Here is an 18,228-nt window from a genome sequence, read left to right on the forward strand (position 1 = left end):
ATAAAATATTGTGACGCGTAAATAATTTGATTTGAGTATGCCGATACTTTAGTGACACGATATTACAAACTGAAATTACTTCTCAAAAAGTTGTCTTTCTTGACTCTTTAGAAAGAGGACAGAGGAAAACTTCAATCTTAAAAAAAAAAAAAAATTTCTTTCTACAATGCTTTATTTATTGACACGCGGCTCAGAACTCTCCTTTTGTTTAAGTGCTAGTGTGAAGACCCGTACGATACTGGATTACTAAAATTTGAAGATATAATTTTCTTTTTTGATAGGTGCAATTTCATTAATACTTAATGGATCAGAATTTACATAGCATGTCAACAAAATGGTCAACTAATTTCATTAGCCATATTGTCCGCAACCCTCAATTTGGTATATGAAAAAATTTTGCCATCAATTTCATACACAATGTTCGATTCCATTTATCAAAATGCCCAAAATGACGTCATATTGATATTTTTTTAAAAAAATGGATTAAAAACTACGTCGTTTTGGGTATTTTAACAGACAAAATCGAACATTGTGTATGAAAATTGATGGCAAAATTTTTTCATATACCAAATTAAGAGTTGTGAATAACATGGTATATCAATTTGATAGTTTTGTTTTACATCATATCATCAAAAGCAAAATTAGAAGTTAAACAACAGGATGTGACTTTGTTAATAAAAAAGTTAGGGAAGGACATTACTCTCAAGCAAACCATATCTATAAATCAAAGCTTTACAATCCATCTTCTTGCCTTTGAAGATCCTAGAGTTTCCCTCCTTCCAGACTAAATAAATGTGACAAGTCCAGCATAACTTTTTGAGAATAGTCACCGATGATCTTCCTTTATAACAAGTAGCAACATTCAGCTCAAAAATCTAGTCATGTTAGACCGACTGGCTCTAATTTCTGTTAAACACCATCCCAAACTTCTCTCATACGTAAAAACACATGAGAAGAAAATGTGGTCACGAGTTTCCATTTTAGTAGTACAAAATTCATAGAAAGCTTATCCATGTAATCATTACAAAGTTTGCAATCTGAATTTTGTGGTAAGTCTATCTAAGATTGCAAGTCATGAGATGAAAATTATACGTGGAACATGTCCTGAGAACTAGATAAGCCTGTGCCAAGGAAATAGAGCTAGCATATTGACCCTCTTAGGAAGTGAAGTGAAGTTAACTTACTTAACTTTACTTATATTATTTTGATAACGAAATTAAGTTTGATTTAATTTAATTTGAGGAGATGGAGACAAAAATAATTGGGAAAAATATGTGAAAGCATTTGAAGAAAAAAATAAAAGAGAATTTGATAAATTTTATCGTTTCTTTTTCCAATATCAAATTTGTTATATGGATATTAGATAGAATTGTGAAATTTTTAATTAAATTTTTAATTTTGCTGATAGGTAAATTGTTATTTTAATAACGCAAAGCATTGAAAAATCTTGAAAAATATGTGCAATACCTAGCGTAGCAGGTTAGTTCTAGTCTAAAGAGATAAAATTAAATTCTTTTTTTTTTAAGAAAAAGAAATTTTCTTATTTTAAATGAAAAGGGGTATGGAGAATATTTTATGAGAATTTTCCAAAAGGGTCCCCCATAATCAATTAATTCACCACTCTTTTTTACCTCTCTACCCCGATTAAAGGACACATAGCTAAAGAATAATTTCCTTTAAAACTCTCCTTTAACTTTATATATATATATATATATATATATTAATGAATAAAACAGCACTTCCCCCTTAAAATAAAGGGAAATTTACTTAAAATGGCAAATGATTTACTCGTTTTGTCAAATCTATCATATGTTTTTTTTTGTCAAATCTATCTCATGATTTACTTTTTCAATCAAATCTATCACAGTGTTATCTTTTCCGTCGACATCTAACGGTCGCGCTGACGTGGCGCCCACGTGGCAAGTGTGGCCTACTATCTCTTCACGTGCCACGTCAACGCGGCCGTTAGATGTCGACGGAAAAGATAATGCCGGGATAGATTTGATATAAAAAGTAAAACATGTGATAGATTTGATAAAACGGGTAAATCATGGGCCATTTTAGATAAAAATTCCTAAAATAAAAGAGAACCAATTGTATTAATTCTCCTCTCTTTATAGATAGATATAGATACATAGATCGATTTCGTTTCCGCCACACACCATCTGATTGATCAGCCGGGCACATATAGCACAGAGTGTATATGTTTTAAAACATATACAGCTAATTATAGATTGATGAACAATAAGTTAATTTTTTCTTTGATGAGAAATACTCGAGAGTTTAATACAATAAAATATAAATTTTAATAATTATTAAAGAGAATAGATAGATTCATCAGAAATTCAAACTTAAAATCCTTAATTACCATGTGAGACTATATGCCACTCGTTACACCACTTTCTCCGCAATAAGTCCATCTTTTGAAAATGGTAACTTCGAAGTTACTCAGTTGGGTTATCTTTTATATTTAATGAAGTTACACCTTTTCTTTCTCTCTCTGTATATAAATGTTTTTTTATATGAAATATATGATTGTAATGTTATAATGATAATATATCAATGTGTATCTGGAATAGAATATTATGTTCCCCAACATCTTTAATAATGGGTCCAACTAGATAGAGGTAGAAAGAAATTAGAACCAATAATATTCTCGATGCATTGAAATGAAAAGGGCAAGTTAACATGCAATATGAATACGACACTTTCTAGCGATCTATCAGTAATTAAGCCCCGCTACTGGAAATTGAATTTGGGACCCAGTCCAGCTATGAGAACATATAGAATTCATGTCTTGAGGATTGGCCTGAGCAAAAGGGATGTCCATTTTTAGAAGCTTTTAATCATATGGTGGAGAAAATTCGTAATCAGTTGGCGAGTTCCAATGAATGATTTTGAAAGCAAATACATCAAACAGCAAAGCAATGTGGGCCGTCTAGTTATTCCATCAAGCATCAAATTAATTATTTGTACAATTTTACCAAAGAAGGTGTGGCATTATACCGTACGCTTTCGCCTTGTAGTGAATAGGTTCCATATTCATTTGATCATTATTAGGATTTCTATTTCGCTGTACTAGACTCTTATAATTTTATTTTGATAGGACGTGAAAGGAATGGGAGGGGAGGGACTGTTGTATAGAATTTCTAAAAAACTTCATACAACTTTCCTTCCCCTTTCTTTCATTTCTCTCCGTTTCCCTCAATTCAAACAGAAGGTTAGGCCTCCATTGTAATCGAATTATTTATAAAATTTATGAAATTTCATTATTCTAATTGGTATATTTCATCTTTTTTTTCTATTATAAGAAAAACTTTTGGTCTAAAGGAGCGAAATCTAAATAAAGGGCAACGAAAGACCTCCTAGCTTGGATTGAACTCGGGCCTTAGATTCCGTCAGCGACTTGTGCCACACAGCGCGAAAACCCTTCTATGCATGTAAATATACAACTGTATATATATGTATATATCTTACATCTTACCTTATACTTATTATCATGTAAATTATGATATATCTTACATTATTATTTAAGGAAAAAGTTCATATTTGTAACCGCCACAACTTTTATACAAAGCTCAAGTTTATTACATAAATGTATATGTATATAAATTAGGGTTTGTTGCACCGTATAATCTAACGTTGATAAATATTCTTAAATCTATCTCAACGTCATTTTTTTACCTGAGATATCCTAACGTTGCTATTTTTGTTTCACCAACTATTCCCTGGGACTAGATAATGACATCAAATTAGTAATGTTGGGATACCTCAGGTAAAAAATCGACATCGGAATAGATCTAAAAATATCTGTCAATGTTAAACTATATGGTGAATATACCCTATAAATTACTAAATTTTTCCCAATTTAAGGAAACATAAAAAAAAATTAAAATAGTCATATCTCTATTACTTCAAATATCTCCTCCATTATCTCCCTCCTCTATTTATTTTTAAAAATCATCAAATTCTAAGTCAAAATATCAGTGTACTAGTACATGTCCTCGCATGGTAATCAAGATATTCTAGGTTCGATATTCAGGTGGAACTATTCTTGTCCATTATTAAATATTTAAAATTTTTATTTCATTGTACTAAACTCGTGAACCTCTATTGCAACAGAAAAAAGTCTAAACAATAAATGTTACTTTTATGATTTCAACCTATGATTACCAAGTATATCTATCAGTAGATTCTACAATATATAATCAAGATATTCAAGGTTGGATACTCAGGCGGAATTATCCGTGCCCGTTATTAAATATTTAAAATTTTTATTTCGTTGTGCTAAACTCATGGATCTCTATTGTAACAAAAAAAAATCTCAACAATAAATGTTACTTTTATGATTTCAACCTATAATTATCATTTATATCTATTGGTAGATTTTACAATGTATAATCAAGATATTTTAAGTTCGATACTCAGGTGAAACTATCTGTGTCAATTATTAAATATTTAGAATTTTTATTTCGTTGTACTAGATCCATGGGTCTCCATTGTAACAATAAATATTACTTTTATTATTTCAACCTATGATTACCATGCATATCTATCGGTAGATTATACAATGGAACCCCAACTTGCATTCAATGATGAAACATTAATTTCAACCCTCATATCACATCAACTTTTAATTTCACTCGTCCATTATTTACATATTTTGCCCATAGTACTTCTAGTATTTAATATTTTCATTTTACAATTTTCGCATACAATACCATAGCACCGTTCCCAAATCTTCTCGCTACATGTACCAATTACATTCTGCCACATCACCAAACCGGACCATAAAATCGATTTTTAAAGAAAATCAGCTTAATATAAGCCGAACACGTTAGCGACATGTCATCGACATATAAGTGGGTTTTAACTTATGGATATGTCAACGACACGCCATTTACGCGTAAGCGACCCTCTAATTTTATTATACTTTACATGTGATTCGTGGATTTGTGACACCATTAAAAGATTTATGGGCTAAAATGTTATCTTTAATATTAAAAGGATTAGAAAAAACCATCGTTCCATCATGTAACATAATTTGGCATTCCTTTGTAGAATTTGCCAGCTATTATCCTCCTCTTTTTATTTGATTAGGTTAATGACTCAAAAAATTGAGGACTTTGTCCCCCTTCTTTTATTTTTGTCATGAGCTTTTTTACTTGTAAATAAAGCACGAAATTATTTTTTTTTCACAGGTTGCTCATCCATCCCATTTTACATCCAGTTTGTTAAAGTGGGGGACAGTGGCACACCACTTTATTAAACTACTATAAAATAATAAGAGAATAAGAAATTAAAAAGGGAAGAAGGAAATAATGATTTTCGATCGGAGAAGGGGGGGCGTCCTCGGCAGCCATCCATGACCCAACCTAGGAAGGACGTCGCCGGCGGCTCCTCCCGGGCCCCCAAGGCGGCAAGGTTCTCCCAGACTGCGGGCCGCACGAGGACTTCTGTTTTTTTTTTTAGTATTATTTTATATAATTTGGATTCCACCATTTGTCACCTCATCGATGTTTGCTTATATGCTTCGTGTCACAAGCCTAACCTTTAATTTTGATTTCGTTTTATATTGTTTTTATCTTTAGATTTCTAGAAAAAAAAAATTAATGCAACATCAGAGCTCTATTTAATGAAAAATGCCACATCAGGACCTAATGACAAAAATATGAAAAGTTGAGGATAAGAATGACAAAAAAAGAGAGAAAGATCTAGGACAAAAATGGTACAAAGGTTAAAAATTGAGGATCGAAAAAAAAGGTGTTCTGTTTCTAATTATTCCTTACTGAGGAAAGACAAATTACAAAACCATCTATGGCCCAATTTTAGAGAGTGACGGCCCGGATTCGCCGGCCCGCACCAACCTCGTTGCCAGGTCGGGGTTAGATAAAATCAAAAGGTCAGTTTGGGCTATTTGAATCTATACCCGGCCCAATGGGTAAGCTTTGGGTTGGGGCTGCATAAATCTAACCGCAGGTCCAATGTGCTGGACAAATCTAATCCCGGCCCAATAAGCCTCCTCGTAAATTAAAATAACTCAAGCATTTAGGATGAACCGGACAGCATCGAGTTGCTTAATTGTCTTGGAAGTGAAGGTGATACAGCCGTCACCAGGATTAGGAGGATAGAACAACCCCACCGCCGCCCTGCCTTGTCAAACTCCAGGGTGGCTGGCTTACCTGAACATAGCCCCGTCACCTATTAATAGTGATTCAGGAGATCGATCCCCTGTCATTGTAATCCCTCATTGCTATATACATATATGTATAGCATGCACGCAATATTAACTAACACACGGACCACAAAGAACAATTCATCTCGTGCTGCTTCTCCATCGTTGCTAGCTAGTCAGTTAAATTATATTAGCATATCTATATCTATACATATGTATGGCCAGGATAGACACACAAACACTAGCACACGCAGACAAGCGCCATCGATTGAGAATCTTTTTGTCAAGTAGCTAGGATCTTGCGCTCGCTCAATAATGCATGCAATCACTAAATAGGGAAAAAAAATTGAAATACCATCCATTAATTATAGATGATCGATCGATCCTTGTAACTTGTTGATGGTGTCCGGTCAAATTAGCTAGCTATTATTTAAAGGTAGTCTCTTAAATTTCAATTGAGGATCCGGCTTTGCTGATCATTTGCATATATATATATATGTGTGTGTATTACTGATGGACTGGATGGGAGGAGAGACGCATATATGATGAAGAATATTATTTATATTATTCCGCCCTTCTTCATTTTTTGGTATGAATCATGGTATATGTGAGTCCAATTGAGTCCTCATTAATCTAGTCAAACCAGGTCGGCCTACTAAAACGTATAGCTCTCACATTGTGAATTTTCTACATTTATAAAAACTCGAACTCGAAACCTTATTTCAGCGGAATAAAAACCAAATCATTTAAATTAACTCACATTGGTTTTTCGGCCTTTTTTTCAAAATTATCAAAAGAGCATGGAAACTCTCCACCCAAAAAGAAGAAGAAGAAAGAGCATCCAGACTAATAAAGAAAGAAATAATGTTTGGTTCCTCTATATATATGTATAGCTATATTGATCGTATGTTATCTGCTGGCTATTACCTAATCTCAAATAGCTATGTACCCTTTTGCTGCATTCAGTTGGTCCTACCAGCCGGGAGATTCTATTCAATATATACTTAACACCTAATCTAGACAAAAGAAAGTATGCATGAGCATGACATATATAGGTTATGCAATTTGAGATAGCCAATATATATAACGACTATACCCAGCTAGTTTGCGTGCACAGATTTATATATATCACACAGTATCGACCATCATGCATACCACCAGTCTTTGACTATATATATATACAGTAGGGTAATGCTACCATCGAAATGATTAATATTCATTTCAGTGGTTTTTGTCTTGATTTTCATGCCTATAGTATACATATGTATATGTATATGTATATGTATATATTAGTTGAAAAGGATCGCCCACTTCAAAGTCCAAATGGAGATAGCATTTGACTTTGACCACGATTTTATATGAAATGAAGCCCAAGTTTTCTGCTTTGGGACGAGAAAGTATATGCAATTAGTTAATACAGTACATGCATGATATTAACTTAATTAGAATATTGAAGGAAAAATAAAAATTGAGAGAGAGAGACCAAGAGACTCCATAAGGATGTTAATGTTGCTATTAATATTACTGTTATCATCCGAAAAGAACAAAGCAATATATATGTACATACTTATATTGGATGTCTGGTGGGGGGGTGGGCGCAGCAGATTGGACTCCACTCCACTCGGTAGAGAGGAGGATGTGGGTATACGTCTCGGGCGAGCCCAATGCGCCTGGCCCACTGAAAACAACATTCCCCGTTTCGTAGGTTAAAAGCAATGAAATTTGGAGTCAGTCAGTCAGTCAGGCAGTCTAATGAATGAAACGGATCCTCCATTTTTTTTCTCCCATTAAAAAAAAAAGGGATTCGTAGATTAAAAAAAAAATAATACTAACTAATGTAGAGACACAAATAATACTATCATCATATATAGAGCTACCATTGTCTGGGAGAGCCCATCCTGAGTTTGTAAACTTCAATAGATTATATATGCAGTACTAGACATATGAATCTTCCATATGATTTAAAAAAAATTGTATATGCAATAATTTTGAAATTATAATCCCCATAAAAAAAAAAGTACACATGCACCCTTCCCCCTCCCATCTATCATCTCTCCCCCTCCTAAAAATCTTGCACTTATCTATTCTAACCTCATAAGTTCTAAAAATGTTATAAGCTTTTGACTTATCCCTACTAATTATTTGAGAATGAAATGACTTATATTTTGATTATGAATTTCAAAAATTTCAAATACTTGTTTTTTGTTTTTTTTTTTTAAAAGATCCTGTAGTATCATAGAATTTCCTCCACACAAAATTTGTTGAGATCATTTGTAAATATTTCCTCCAAATAAAATAATTTTTTTTCGATCATAAGAGAGATTTATGAACTTAATATAATAATATGAATTATTAAAGCATAAACGAAATGACATATAAGTTCCACTGATGAGAATCGAACTTAGAATTTCTTAGTTTCAATTCGACGTCTTATACCTCTACACTAAGACCCCTTCCTCAAAATAAAACTTTTTTTTATTGTGACATTTTATATATGTTAAGTATAACTTTATATATATTCCCCTCGGCCCTAAAAATAAATTTTATAACTTTGAAATTGCCTATAGTGAGAATTAAACTCGAAATTTCTTAACCACCGGACAATGACGCGTGGCAATGACTTGCATGCTTTTTCTCAGTATCCTACGATTTCAATTTCAAGCATATGACTTCTTTTTTGGCTGAGTAAGCATGACTTCATTTTATAACTGCTCCTAACCAGTAACCGATAAAAAAAAAAAAAAACGCGTCTTTGCTTTTGCTTTCGTGCTTTGCTTGGTTGCCGCGTGAAGTCCTCCACAAGTTAATGTGACACGTGGACCACTCGCTGACCAAGCTCCAGTCCCACTACCCTCCCCTCCCCTCCACCCTCCCATTCTTTCTATACAAATATACATATATATTTTATATATGTATCTTCTATCCACAAGTAACTAATTGGTTCATTCATGGTTCGACTTCGTTGATGAATAATCTGCCCGGTATTTGTATCTTCGACGGATATATATATATATCATTAACAATCAACACACACACATACAATAAGCCCAGATATATCGAGTGGCGCCAAATCATCAAGCACATTATGTTATTTAGCTATAGAGAATTACACTTAAGAACAATGATGTCAACGTACACTCGTTTTGCTGCCTCTAGCTAGCTAGCTACCTACATCCGAGTTCGTAATTTAAGAGCAAGCAACTGCAGAACTCAATAATATCAACCATTCAACGACATATATTTGTAAAAGAGAAGGAAGGAGGTTCGATCGATGAGCTATAATTAACTAACTAGCTACTATACTCTACTCTAATTAAATTAATTACAGTTTAAAGAAGAAGAAGTTAAATGGCACGTACTTATGGTCCGGTACCGCGGGCAGGTCGGGTGGGTGCTTGATCGAGCGAGCGAGCGAGCAATGCCAAGCCGTCAAATATTGATATTGATAATATTGATAATTGATATTGATAATTTCAGGTGGAAGAGTTAATTAATTAGTAGTAGTAGTAGTGGTGGTGGTCATCATGACCTTGAACTCCTCGAAGTTGACGTTGCCGTCGCCGTCCTTGTCGACGGAGCCGATCATCTTACGGCAGTCCTTGAGGGAGCACTTCTGGCCGAGCTTCTTCATGACCTCGTGGAGCTCGCGGGCGGAGATAAGGCCATTCTGGTCGAGGTCGTAGAGGTCGAAGGCGTCCTTGAGCTCCTTGCTGGTGTCAGAGCCGGAGCCACCGAGGATGAGGTCCGTGAACTCGTCGAGGTCAATGTAACCGTTGCCGTCCTTGTCGATCTCCGACATAGCGCGTTTCGCCTCCTCGAGGGAGGCAGGGGAGGGGGCGAGGGCGCTGAGCACATCCCGGAGCTCTTCGCACGAGATCCTGCCGTCGCCGTTCTTGTCGTACTGCTTGAACACTTGTATCACCTCGTCGATGTTGCCCAAGCAGCAGCTCCCGGCAGCCACGGCCCCTGCAGCTCGTTTGGATCCGGAATTCGACCTCTTGGCCATCATATCATATATTATATATTAATCGTCTTCCTTCCTTTCCGCAGCGCTGCTGCTGCTGCTTCACTTTCCTTCCGGGATGGCCACTCTCTCTCTCTCTCTCTCTCTCTCCCCCAACCATTACGCTCTGAGCAGGGCTTTCCTTTTATAGTGGCTGGGGGGAGTGCAGGCTAGCTGAACGCGTCCAAAACGCGTGAGGAAGTAGGTTACTTCGTTCGGCAATTTTTTAGCCCTACCGAATTTTTATTTTTTATTTTTTAAAAAATAAAAATAATAGTATCATTTACCTCTCCATCAAAAAATAAAAATAAGATAAAAACAAAAACAATAGTAATTGCATAAATGTGATAAATGGCGAAATTCTCGGGACCAGCACTGAATATTCAGTCGGCTACCCAAATACAAAACATTTACTCTTATTGAACAAGAATTTTACGGTGCGTTTGGTTTCAGAGTTAAAGTAACTTTGATTTTGATTGTGGAAAAGGACAAAATATTGTGTAGTGTGTTGAGTTAAAATTAAAGTTAAAATTTTTGACTTGAAAAATGTATATTTTTATTGTGTAGTGGGTTGAATTAAAGTTAAAGTTAAATTTTTTATGATTTTTACCCTGAAAATAAACAGGCCATTAGGTTTTGTACAAGTTATACAAAAGGTTTCTATACACAAGGATAATATTTTGTACTTAGGATGATTGAATATTCATTTGACTGAATCCTTGCATTTTGCATGATGAGTAGGGGTGTGCACGGGTACCGGATATATCCGGAACCGGTTGGAACCTACCATAATGGGTAGGGTCCGGGTAACTCGTATTGAAAATAGGGTAGGTTTCAGGTATTAAAATTAGGAACCTGTGAAAATCGGTTCCGGTTCCGGTTCCTGCCTACAGGGTACCCAGAACCGGTTATTTATTTTAAAAAAAAAAGAGGAAAGAGTAAAGTTACTATCTCCTCTAATGAATCAGAACATACGCACTTTGTTGTGTGAGATCGTATTATGAATGTTCAATTTTGTCGATGGATTGATGAGACATATTATTATTTCATTGTTGTGGATTAATCTAAATTTTGTTGATATTCTATTTGGCGTAATTACTGATTATGTATGTGAGATTTTCGATTTTATTTAGCGAGAAGAAAAAATTTACAGGTTCCAACAGGGTACCCGAAACCTGTGATATAATACAGGTTCCGGGTAGGTTCCGGTTCCATGATTCAACATGGTAGGGTCCGGTTCCAAAATCTTGGAACATGTCCCTTACATGGTAGGGTCCGGGTATTATGAAAAATACAAAATATCCGGAACCGATAACCCCTAATGATGGGGACTAGAAGACTAGACTAGAGAAGAGACATGAGATCACATGTTGTGCAGTCGATTCGCGATCTCGCTTTCTCAAGGGAATAAAGCATTATTTATGAACGAAAACATGTCACTTGAGACAGTACATGTGTCACCACACATAAAAAAAATCTATTTTAACAATAAACTTTTTTGTAACATTTTTTAAAAATAAAATGATCTTATAAATTATTATTAATTTATGATATTATCACGTAAAGATTTTTCCGTTGAATTAAGTAGAGTAGAGGTGGTTGTATTTCTGGCGGCTGGTTATGATGTGACCGGAGTGGGGTCCGGGGCGGTGCCAGCTGCCACATCATATATTGAGCTCCGTGATGATCTCAGGGAGGCGGGTCTCTATTATCCTTGCTAATGCCGGCTAATCAGTCTAGTCTAGTGTGTGTAGTGTAGTTCAAGTTGTACACAGACGAAGGATGGGGTGACATTTATTATGGGTAGGGCTATTTCCACTCCCATTTGTATCTAATCCATCCCTTTTATAATTTATAGGACTAATATACCCTCCAGTTTATTTTAGTAATCTCCAAATCGAGTGCTGCTAAAACAGCCGATTTGGCACTACCGAAAGTAGAGTCGTGTGGCAGTACCGTAATTTCAAGGAAAGCAAGGGGTAATTTTTCCATTTTATCTTCTAGACCTAAAGAGCAATGTCTTTCTCCTTATTCGTAATAATAAAATGTCACCGTATATATATTCAACTAAAAAAGAATAAATAATTTTCACCTAAAAATAAAACACAATTATTGTAAATTCTTCTTTCGAACACTCCGCCTTGTGGCAGATCTTTTTTTTTTCTATTGAAAGGCAAAAAATATTATTTACAAAAAAAAATTTATGTCGCTACTCAAATCACTTTGCGCTTATTATACTGGTAAATTGTTAGACGACCTTAAAAATGATGTAGAATGAAGCATGTTATATTCAATTATTATTTTCGATTGACAAAAAGCTAGTAAGTATATTGAAATATTCAACGTACTAAATGATGGTGACACACGACTATGAAATAATAATTATTGGATTTTATTTCTTATTCGTTCTAACTTCGGTATTTTCCTATGTCATATTTATCAAGAAAAAGTCGTGCACACGTTATGATTTTTCTTAAATTGCTTTAATTTATTTTTTCTTATGAAAAATATCTTTAATTATTGAAAATGGATTTTAGTTTGTAAATCAACAAAATAATTGGTAATTGATAAGAAGAAACATATTGATTGTCTTTTTTTTTTTTTGGAAATTAAGTAAAAGGACCCATATAAAAGTGCGATTTAAGGATTTCTTGAACTAAACAAGGCAATGAGAGTATGAAGGTCCTACGAGTCGTAAAATAGTCAAAATGGGTGTGGAAATAGTCCCACTATTTCATGATACCCGAATTTCAATTCAATGGAGCAGTTAGACGCGTGAAGCAGAGTAAATTGCGCCGCTTTCAGATCCCTGGTGGGACCTCCTCTTCGTTCTTTCCAACCAGCGAAAAAATAAAATAAAATATTGAATCAGTTTTCCATGGGCGTTTGCCCGGTTAGCTTACCGAAAAGAAAAAGATACATTGAATCAGCGATACTCGCTGATTTAGCCGAATAATGTCCGATGAAAATGTTTAAATTTAAGAAACTACCTTATAAACGGTCAATAATTAAGTTTATGGATGAAGAAACAAAAGGCTCTTAGTGAATGTGCTGAGATGTCTCGACTCAAGATAGATAACTGGTAGATGCTAAGTTCTGTAAATAAACTTGTAGGATTTGGCAAAATTAATTAATTGGGTCTTGCTCGACTGAAGTGCAAAGAATATATTTATATGCATATGTCGACTGTTGACAATGAAAACCATATATGGTGTATTACAATTTGATGATGAGTAGTGTTCCCACGCTACCGCTAGGTATACGTAATACATATTACATACATACATATATATATGTATATACAGTAAAAGTTTATATCAATTAAAGCTAGAAAGTGAGTAGGATGTGCATGTCTGGAAGTTGAAGGTAGTTGGCTGCAACCGCGTAAACCCTCCTACAACTGAACAATATATAGCAAAACACGCCAACAATCATTTAATTAATGAAAAGACAGAGAGAGAGAGAGAGAGAGAGAGAGAGAGAGAGAGAGAGAGAGAGGGCATCCATGTTGAAAACGAACGATCCCGTCCCGTGGAGCTGGGCTGGACCACAATTCCTTAATCAATTTTGTTCTTCTTTAAAATTAATCTTTTGCCCGAACTCATCGGATGATATGCAGAAAGCATCAACGCAAATTAAGACTTCCAATTAATTTAAGTCGTATCATTATTATATATTTATTAATTTGGTATTATATCATATCATACAGCAATTTGAACTGGCCATCAGACGAATCAGCTTTTCATCAATCGGAATGTTTATAGGCCCTTCATGCCAGCAAGTGAGAAAGAACCTTTGTGCATCCGATTATCTTTGCATGCAAATTAATGTCACTGTGAGAAGTGAGGACCATTCATTCAGGTACGCAAAGCAACTGGTTTACGGCGGTAGGTAGCGTTAGCTTGTGATTTGTGAAAAAGTTACGAATTCAGGATATATATATATATGTGTGTGTGTGTGTACAAGCTTCCATCGAGATTTAGGTAGGCTTTTTTGCACGCATCACATTTGGCAAAAAAGTTTGCACTTTATAAGTGAGAGCCCCAGATAGTCCATGAAATACAAAATTTAATGGTACGTTTAGTTTTAGAGTTAAGTAGAGTTAGATTTTGATTTTAATTGGATTATAATGACCGTGTTGTTGAATTATGAGAAAAAGTAATGATTGTGTTGAATTATGAAAAAAGTAATGAATAGTTAAATAATTTAGTATTAAAAATTAAATTGAATAGTTAAAAAAATTAAAAAAATTTGAAAAGTAATAATTGTATTGTTAATTTTTGTTGTATAGTAAAAAGTGTTAAAGTTAGAGTTAAAATTTTAAAAACATAACTCACAAACCAAAAAGAGCGTGTCCGGCCTATTGGAATATCGACTAATGGGCATCAAGTAGTTAGATTACTAAAGCCAGCCCAATCCATCATCAAAACATGTCCGGTCCAGGGCATGGTCATTGTGTCTTTCTTTTTCTTGCTGGAAAATGTCTTATTAATCCTAAACCTAAGGATTTCAATCAATTGATTGATTAATAAGTTTGCCTTGAACACGAGCTGAACCCTATTCTCATATCACGACAATTCGTCCAATTGAATCAGTTAATTATATTTAACATGATAATAAATAAATAAATAAATAGAACCATTTAAGAAAGAAGAGGAGAGGACGGACTACGGACCACGTGCCTTCCGTAAATTCTTCATGCTCTAACAAATCAGAGGACTCATTAAATTTACCCAACAACGTCACGGCCTTTCCACCCATCGGAAACATAACTCAAGTTGCCAGTCAAATGCATTAATTATTTAATTAATCGAATTAATTGAAACCAGCTTGAATTTGAGACCCCATTTAGACTTAAATAAATGACGCGTAGTATAATGGCATTCTTTGCGGGTGTTTCATAGTCTAGAGGATCCAAATTTGAAGCCCCTTATGGTATTGAACTACCCTTCCCCTTTAAATCGGTATTTTATTCTCTTACCTTAGGCGAATAAATCTCTCGTGTAACCGAGGAAAATACAATTTGAGATCTCATTTCTCAAATACACATATCTAATACTATCTAAACAGTTATACAAATGGCGGACAAACTGTCCCCCGATAGTTATTCTTCACTTGATTTCACCGAATCCGTGCTAGGCGCTATGTTAGACATAAAAAGACCGAAAATATTGTATGCGTGGCGGAAGCAAATGCCCAAATTTAGTACTTTACAAATAAAAACTGATAGGAACTATAACTTTAGAAAATTCTAGCCAAAATTTAAGAGGCTGGGGACTATTTCCACCTCCTATTTGAGTAATACACTCTATTTGTTATTTGCTGTACAAAATTACCCCTAGTTCCAAATTTATGGCTCTAATAAATATGATTAGACCACCTATTCTCTCTCGCAAATCCATCTTTTTCTTTCTTCATTTGGGCACAGATTTTACCATTTGTAAACTTACTAACATTATTGTATCTTAAATCGTTGTATAATAGATAAAAAAATTCTTAATGATTCCAAATCTCCTATATCTTGAGCTTGATTAATGTTTTAAAGAATCTCAATGCCAACATATAAAAATGAGCCAAACATCATTGACCTACAAGGGGTAGACAATATCATCAGTATTATGGATCAACTAATCTCATTCATTAAATGTCCTTTTAAGATTAAACAACTAATCCTTGCATAGGCTTTCTTTATGAAATTTATTAGTCACAGAATTGCAAAAGAGTTTGAAACATGGGATGGGGATATTAAGTTTATGACATGCACTTTTATTTATTTATTTATTTAGTTTTTACTTTTGATAATTTTTTTCTTCATTTTAAGTTTAATATCTATGTTCGTATAAAATTTTCCATGGTCAATCTTTTTAATGATCCTATATTAGATACGAGTTGCCTTTATTCTAATAATAGACAAATATTTGGGCCATTCGGTTACTAATGAGTAAAACTCTCACAACGTTAATTTTCTTCATTCACAAAATTCAAACACAAGACTTTACTTAAGGGGAACAAGTATCGAAACCGCTTATACCAATAAACGTTAGAGAATTTTCATGTCTTTAATTATATCTAGAACGTTGAATTTGAAAAAAATTACATATCTCGAGAATTTCTTTTCAATTATCGAGGACACTTTTAGTTTTTCAAATTTTCTTCAATTGTATGTTACCAAGTTGAAATAATATTGACTTGTATCCAAAATTCATTGAATACCACTGAATTAAATATATAATAAGGGAAGGTCAACTCATGTAGAGTTGAGGGCCTTAAAGTTTGCTCTATGTGGCGCAACTACGTCTTGTTCCCTAGCTTTTACATATATACTAGATGAAAGGCCCATGCTATGCACTAGCTAGATTTGTTAGGCATATTAACAGTCGGTTACCACATGCAATATATAATTCCTTCCATGACTAAGATTAGTCCGTAAGGATTGTTTTTAATTTTCATTTGCAAGTACTTATGTTATTAAATTATATTTCTTATTACTTGTATTTTTGTTCAAGTTTCTTTAATTTTCTTATGAAACCGATGAAGTTTACAAAAATTGAGTTTCTATAAGTTCATAGAGTAGAACATTTTTTGTGTGTTTATAATGAGGCAATATAGTTGCAAAAGATGAGTTTTTTTTTCTTTTTATAATAATACATATAATATATATATATATGATTTTTCGATTTATATAACTGAATTTTTGTTGGAGTTCTTGAGTGATGTGGCTTGATAGTTGTGTGCCACTTATCGCGTTATAATTTGTGAAACTGTAAAAGTCATTCAATCACGGACTACTTACATCGTATGTGGCATCATCCAATGAATTGATTCGGCTTTAGGTTAGATCGGGTTATTAGCCTGCTATGGCTGCCCCAACTAAGGGAACCTAACCGCCACGGAATGTTCCTTTCGTCATAGCTCGCTGAGACTTTAGTCCAACTTGATCACCGCAGCCCCACCAACACACTAGTGAATTAAGTCAAGGCCCACTGGATCAAGCATTATGGGTCGGCCATCGCCATCCCATAATATACCCACATAGTGGCGAGCTTTGCGTCCTCAGTGAGGTTCGAACTCGTGATGTTCAAGTAGAGTATTTGATGCTTAATCACTAGACCACCGTGCTGATGGTGTATGTTGAATCCTAAACATCCAGCATCTAAGCGGAAATGACGAATATCATGCAGTATATAGATCCATTGCTGTCAATATCTTGTTGCCTCGATGATGATAATAAATAACTTATATATATATATATATATATAAAGATATAATAATTGTAATATGTATATTTGTCTATATGCGAAGAGTGTTCCATTTATTGGATATTTAACTATTATATTAAAGAATATCACATATCTTGAGATTTTTCTTTTTTACCAGTTATCAGAAAAACTTTTGTGTTTAAAAATAATAAATATATTTAGCTATGTATATATGATATGAGCATGTTTCCAAATTCATTGAATATAACCCAACCACAATATAAAGGAACCATGTCTTGCTTCCCGCTTTTATGTGTGTGTATGTGAATATATATAGGACTGATAGTTGCCCTCTCCTCCCCTCTGAACTTCAACCAGATCAAGAAATTAAAAGAAGCTCATTTGACATTTCATTCGAGAAACATAATTAATTATATGCAGTCCTTGAAATTAATATATGCATCTCGAATGTTCACTATTCGATTTTAAAAGAATATATATATATATATATATATATATATATTTATAATCATGAACATTCTCAGTTTAATGACTAAAACTAATCCTATTTAGAATTTAGCTCAACCTTAATCCTGAGCGCTTCCAAAATATTTCTTACCCTTAATTACCACTTGAATCTTAATCATTGTGAACTATATATAGCGTAATCTCAAGGAGTTTTATGTAAACGTGCCCAACCCCGATGCACGAGGTCAATGACCCGACATTGAACCTCTTCCTCCCTCCTTCGATATGTAATCTTCAATATCTCGATTTCTTAGTGCTGGGTTTTCAATCAGTAACCGCGAAAGAACTCATTGCACAATTAGACTCAGTATGCACCACACCAT

At 34.2% G+C, this 18,228-nt stretch overlaps 1 protein-coding gene across 1 annotated transcript; it reads right to left on the minus strand.

The window, feature by feature from the left end:
• Positions 1-9,229: 9,229 nt before the first annotated feature.
• On the minus strand, positions 9,230-10,312 carry LOC116207638 (probable calcium-binding protein CML23). Its single transcript, XM_031540673.1, has one exon. It carries the CDS (start codon positions 10,182-10,184, stop codon positions 9,666-9,668), a length of 519 nt encoding a protein of 172 aa, XP_031396533.1. The 5' UTR covers positions 10,185-10,312; the 3' UTR covers positions 9,230-9,665.
• Between the last annotated feature and the right edge of the window lie 7,916 nt (positions 10,313-18,228).

This window comes from Punica granatum, chromosome 5, assembly GCF_007655135.1.
Source record: "Punica granatum isolate Tunisia-2019 chromosome 5, ASM765513v2, whole genome shotgun sequence".
In the NCBI taxonomy this organism is placed as follows: domain Eukaryota; kingdom Viridiplantae; phylum Streptophyta; class Magnoliopsida; order Myrtales; family Lythraceae; genus Punica; species Punica granatum.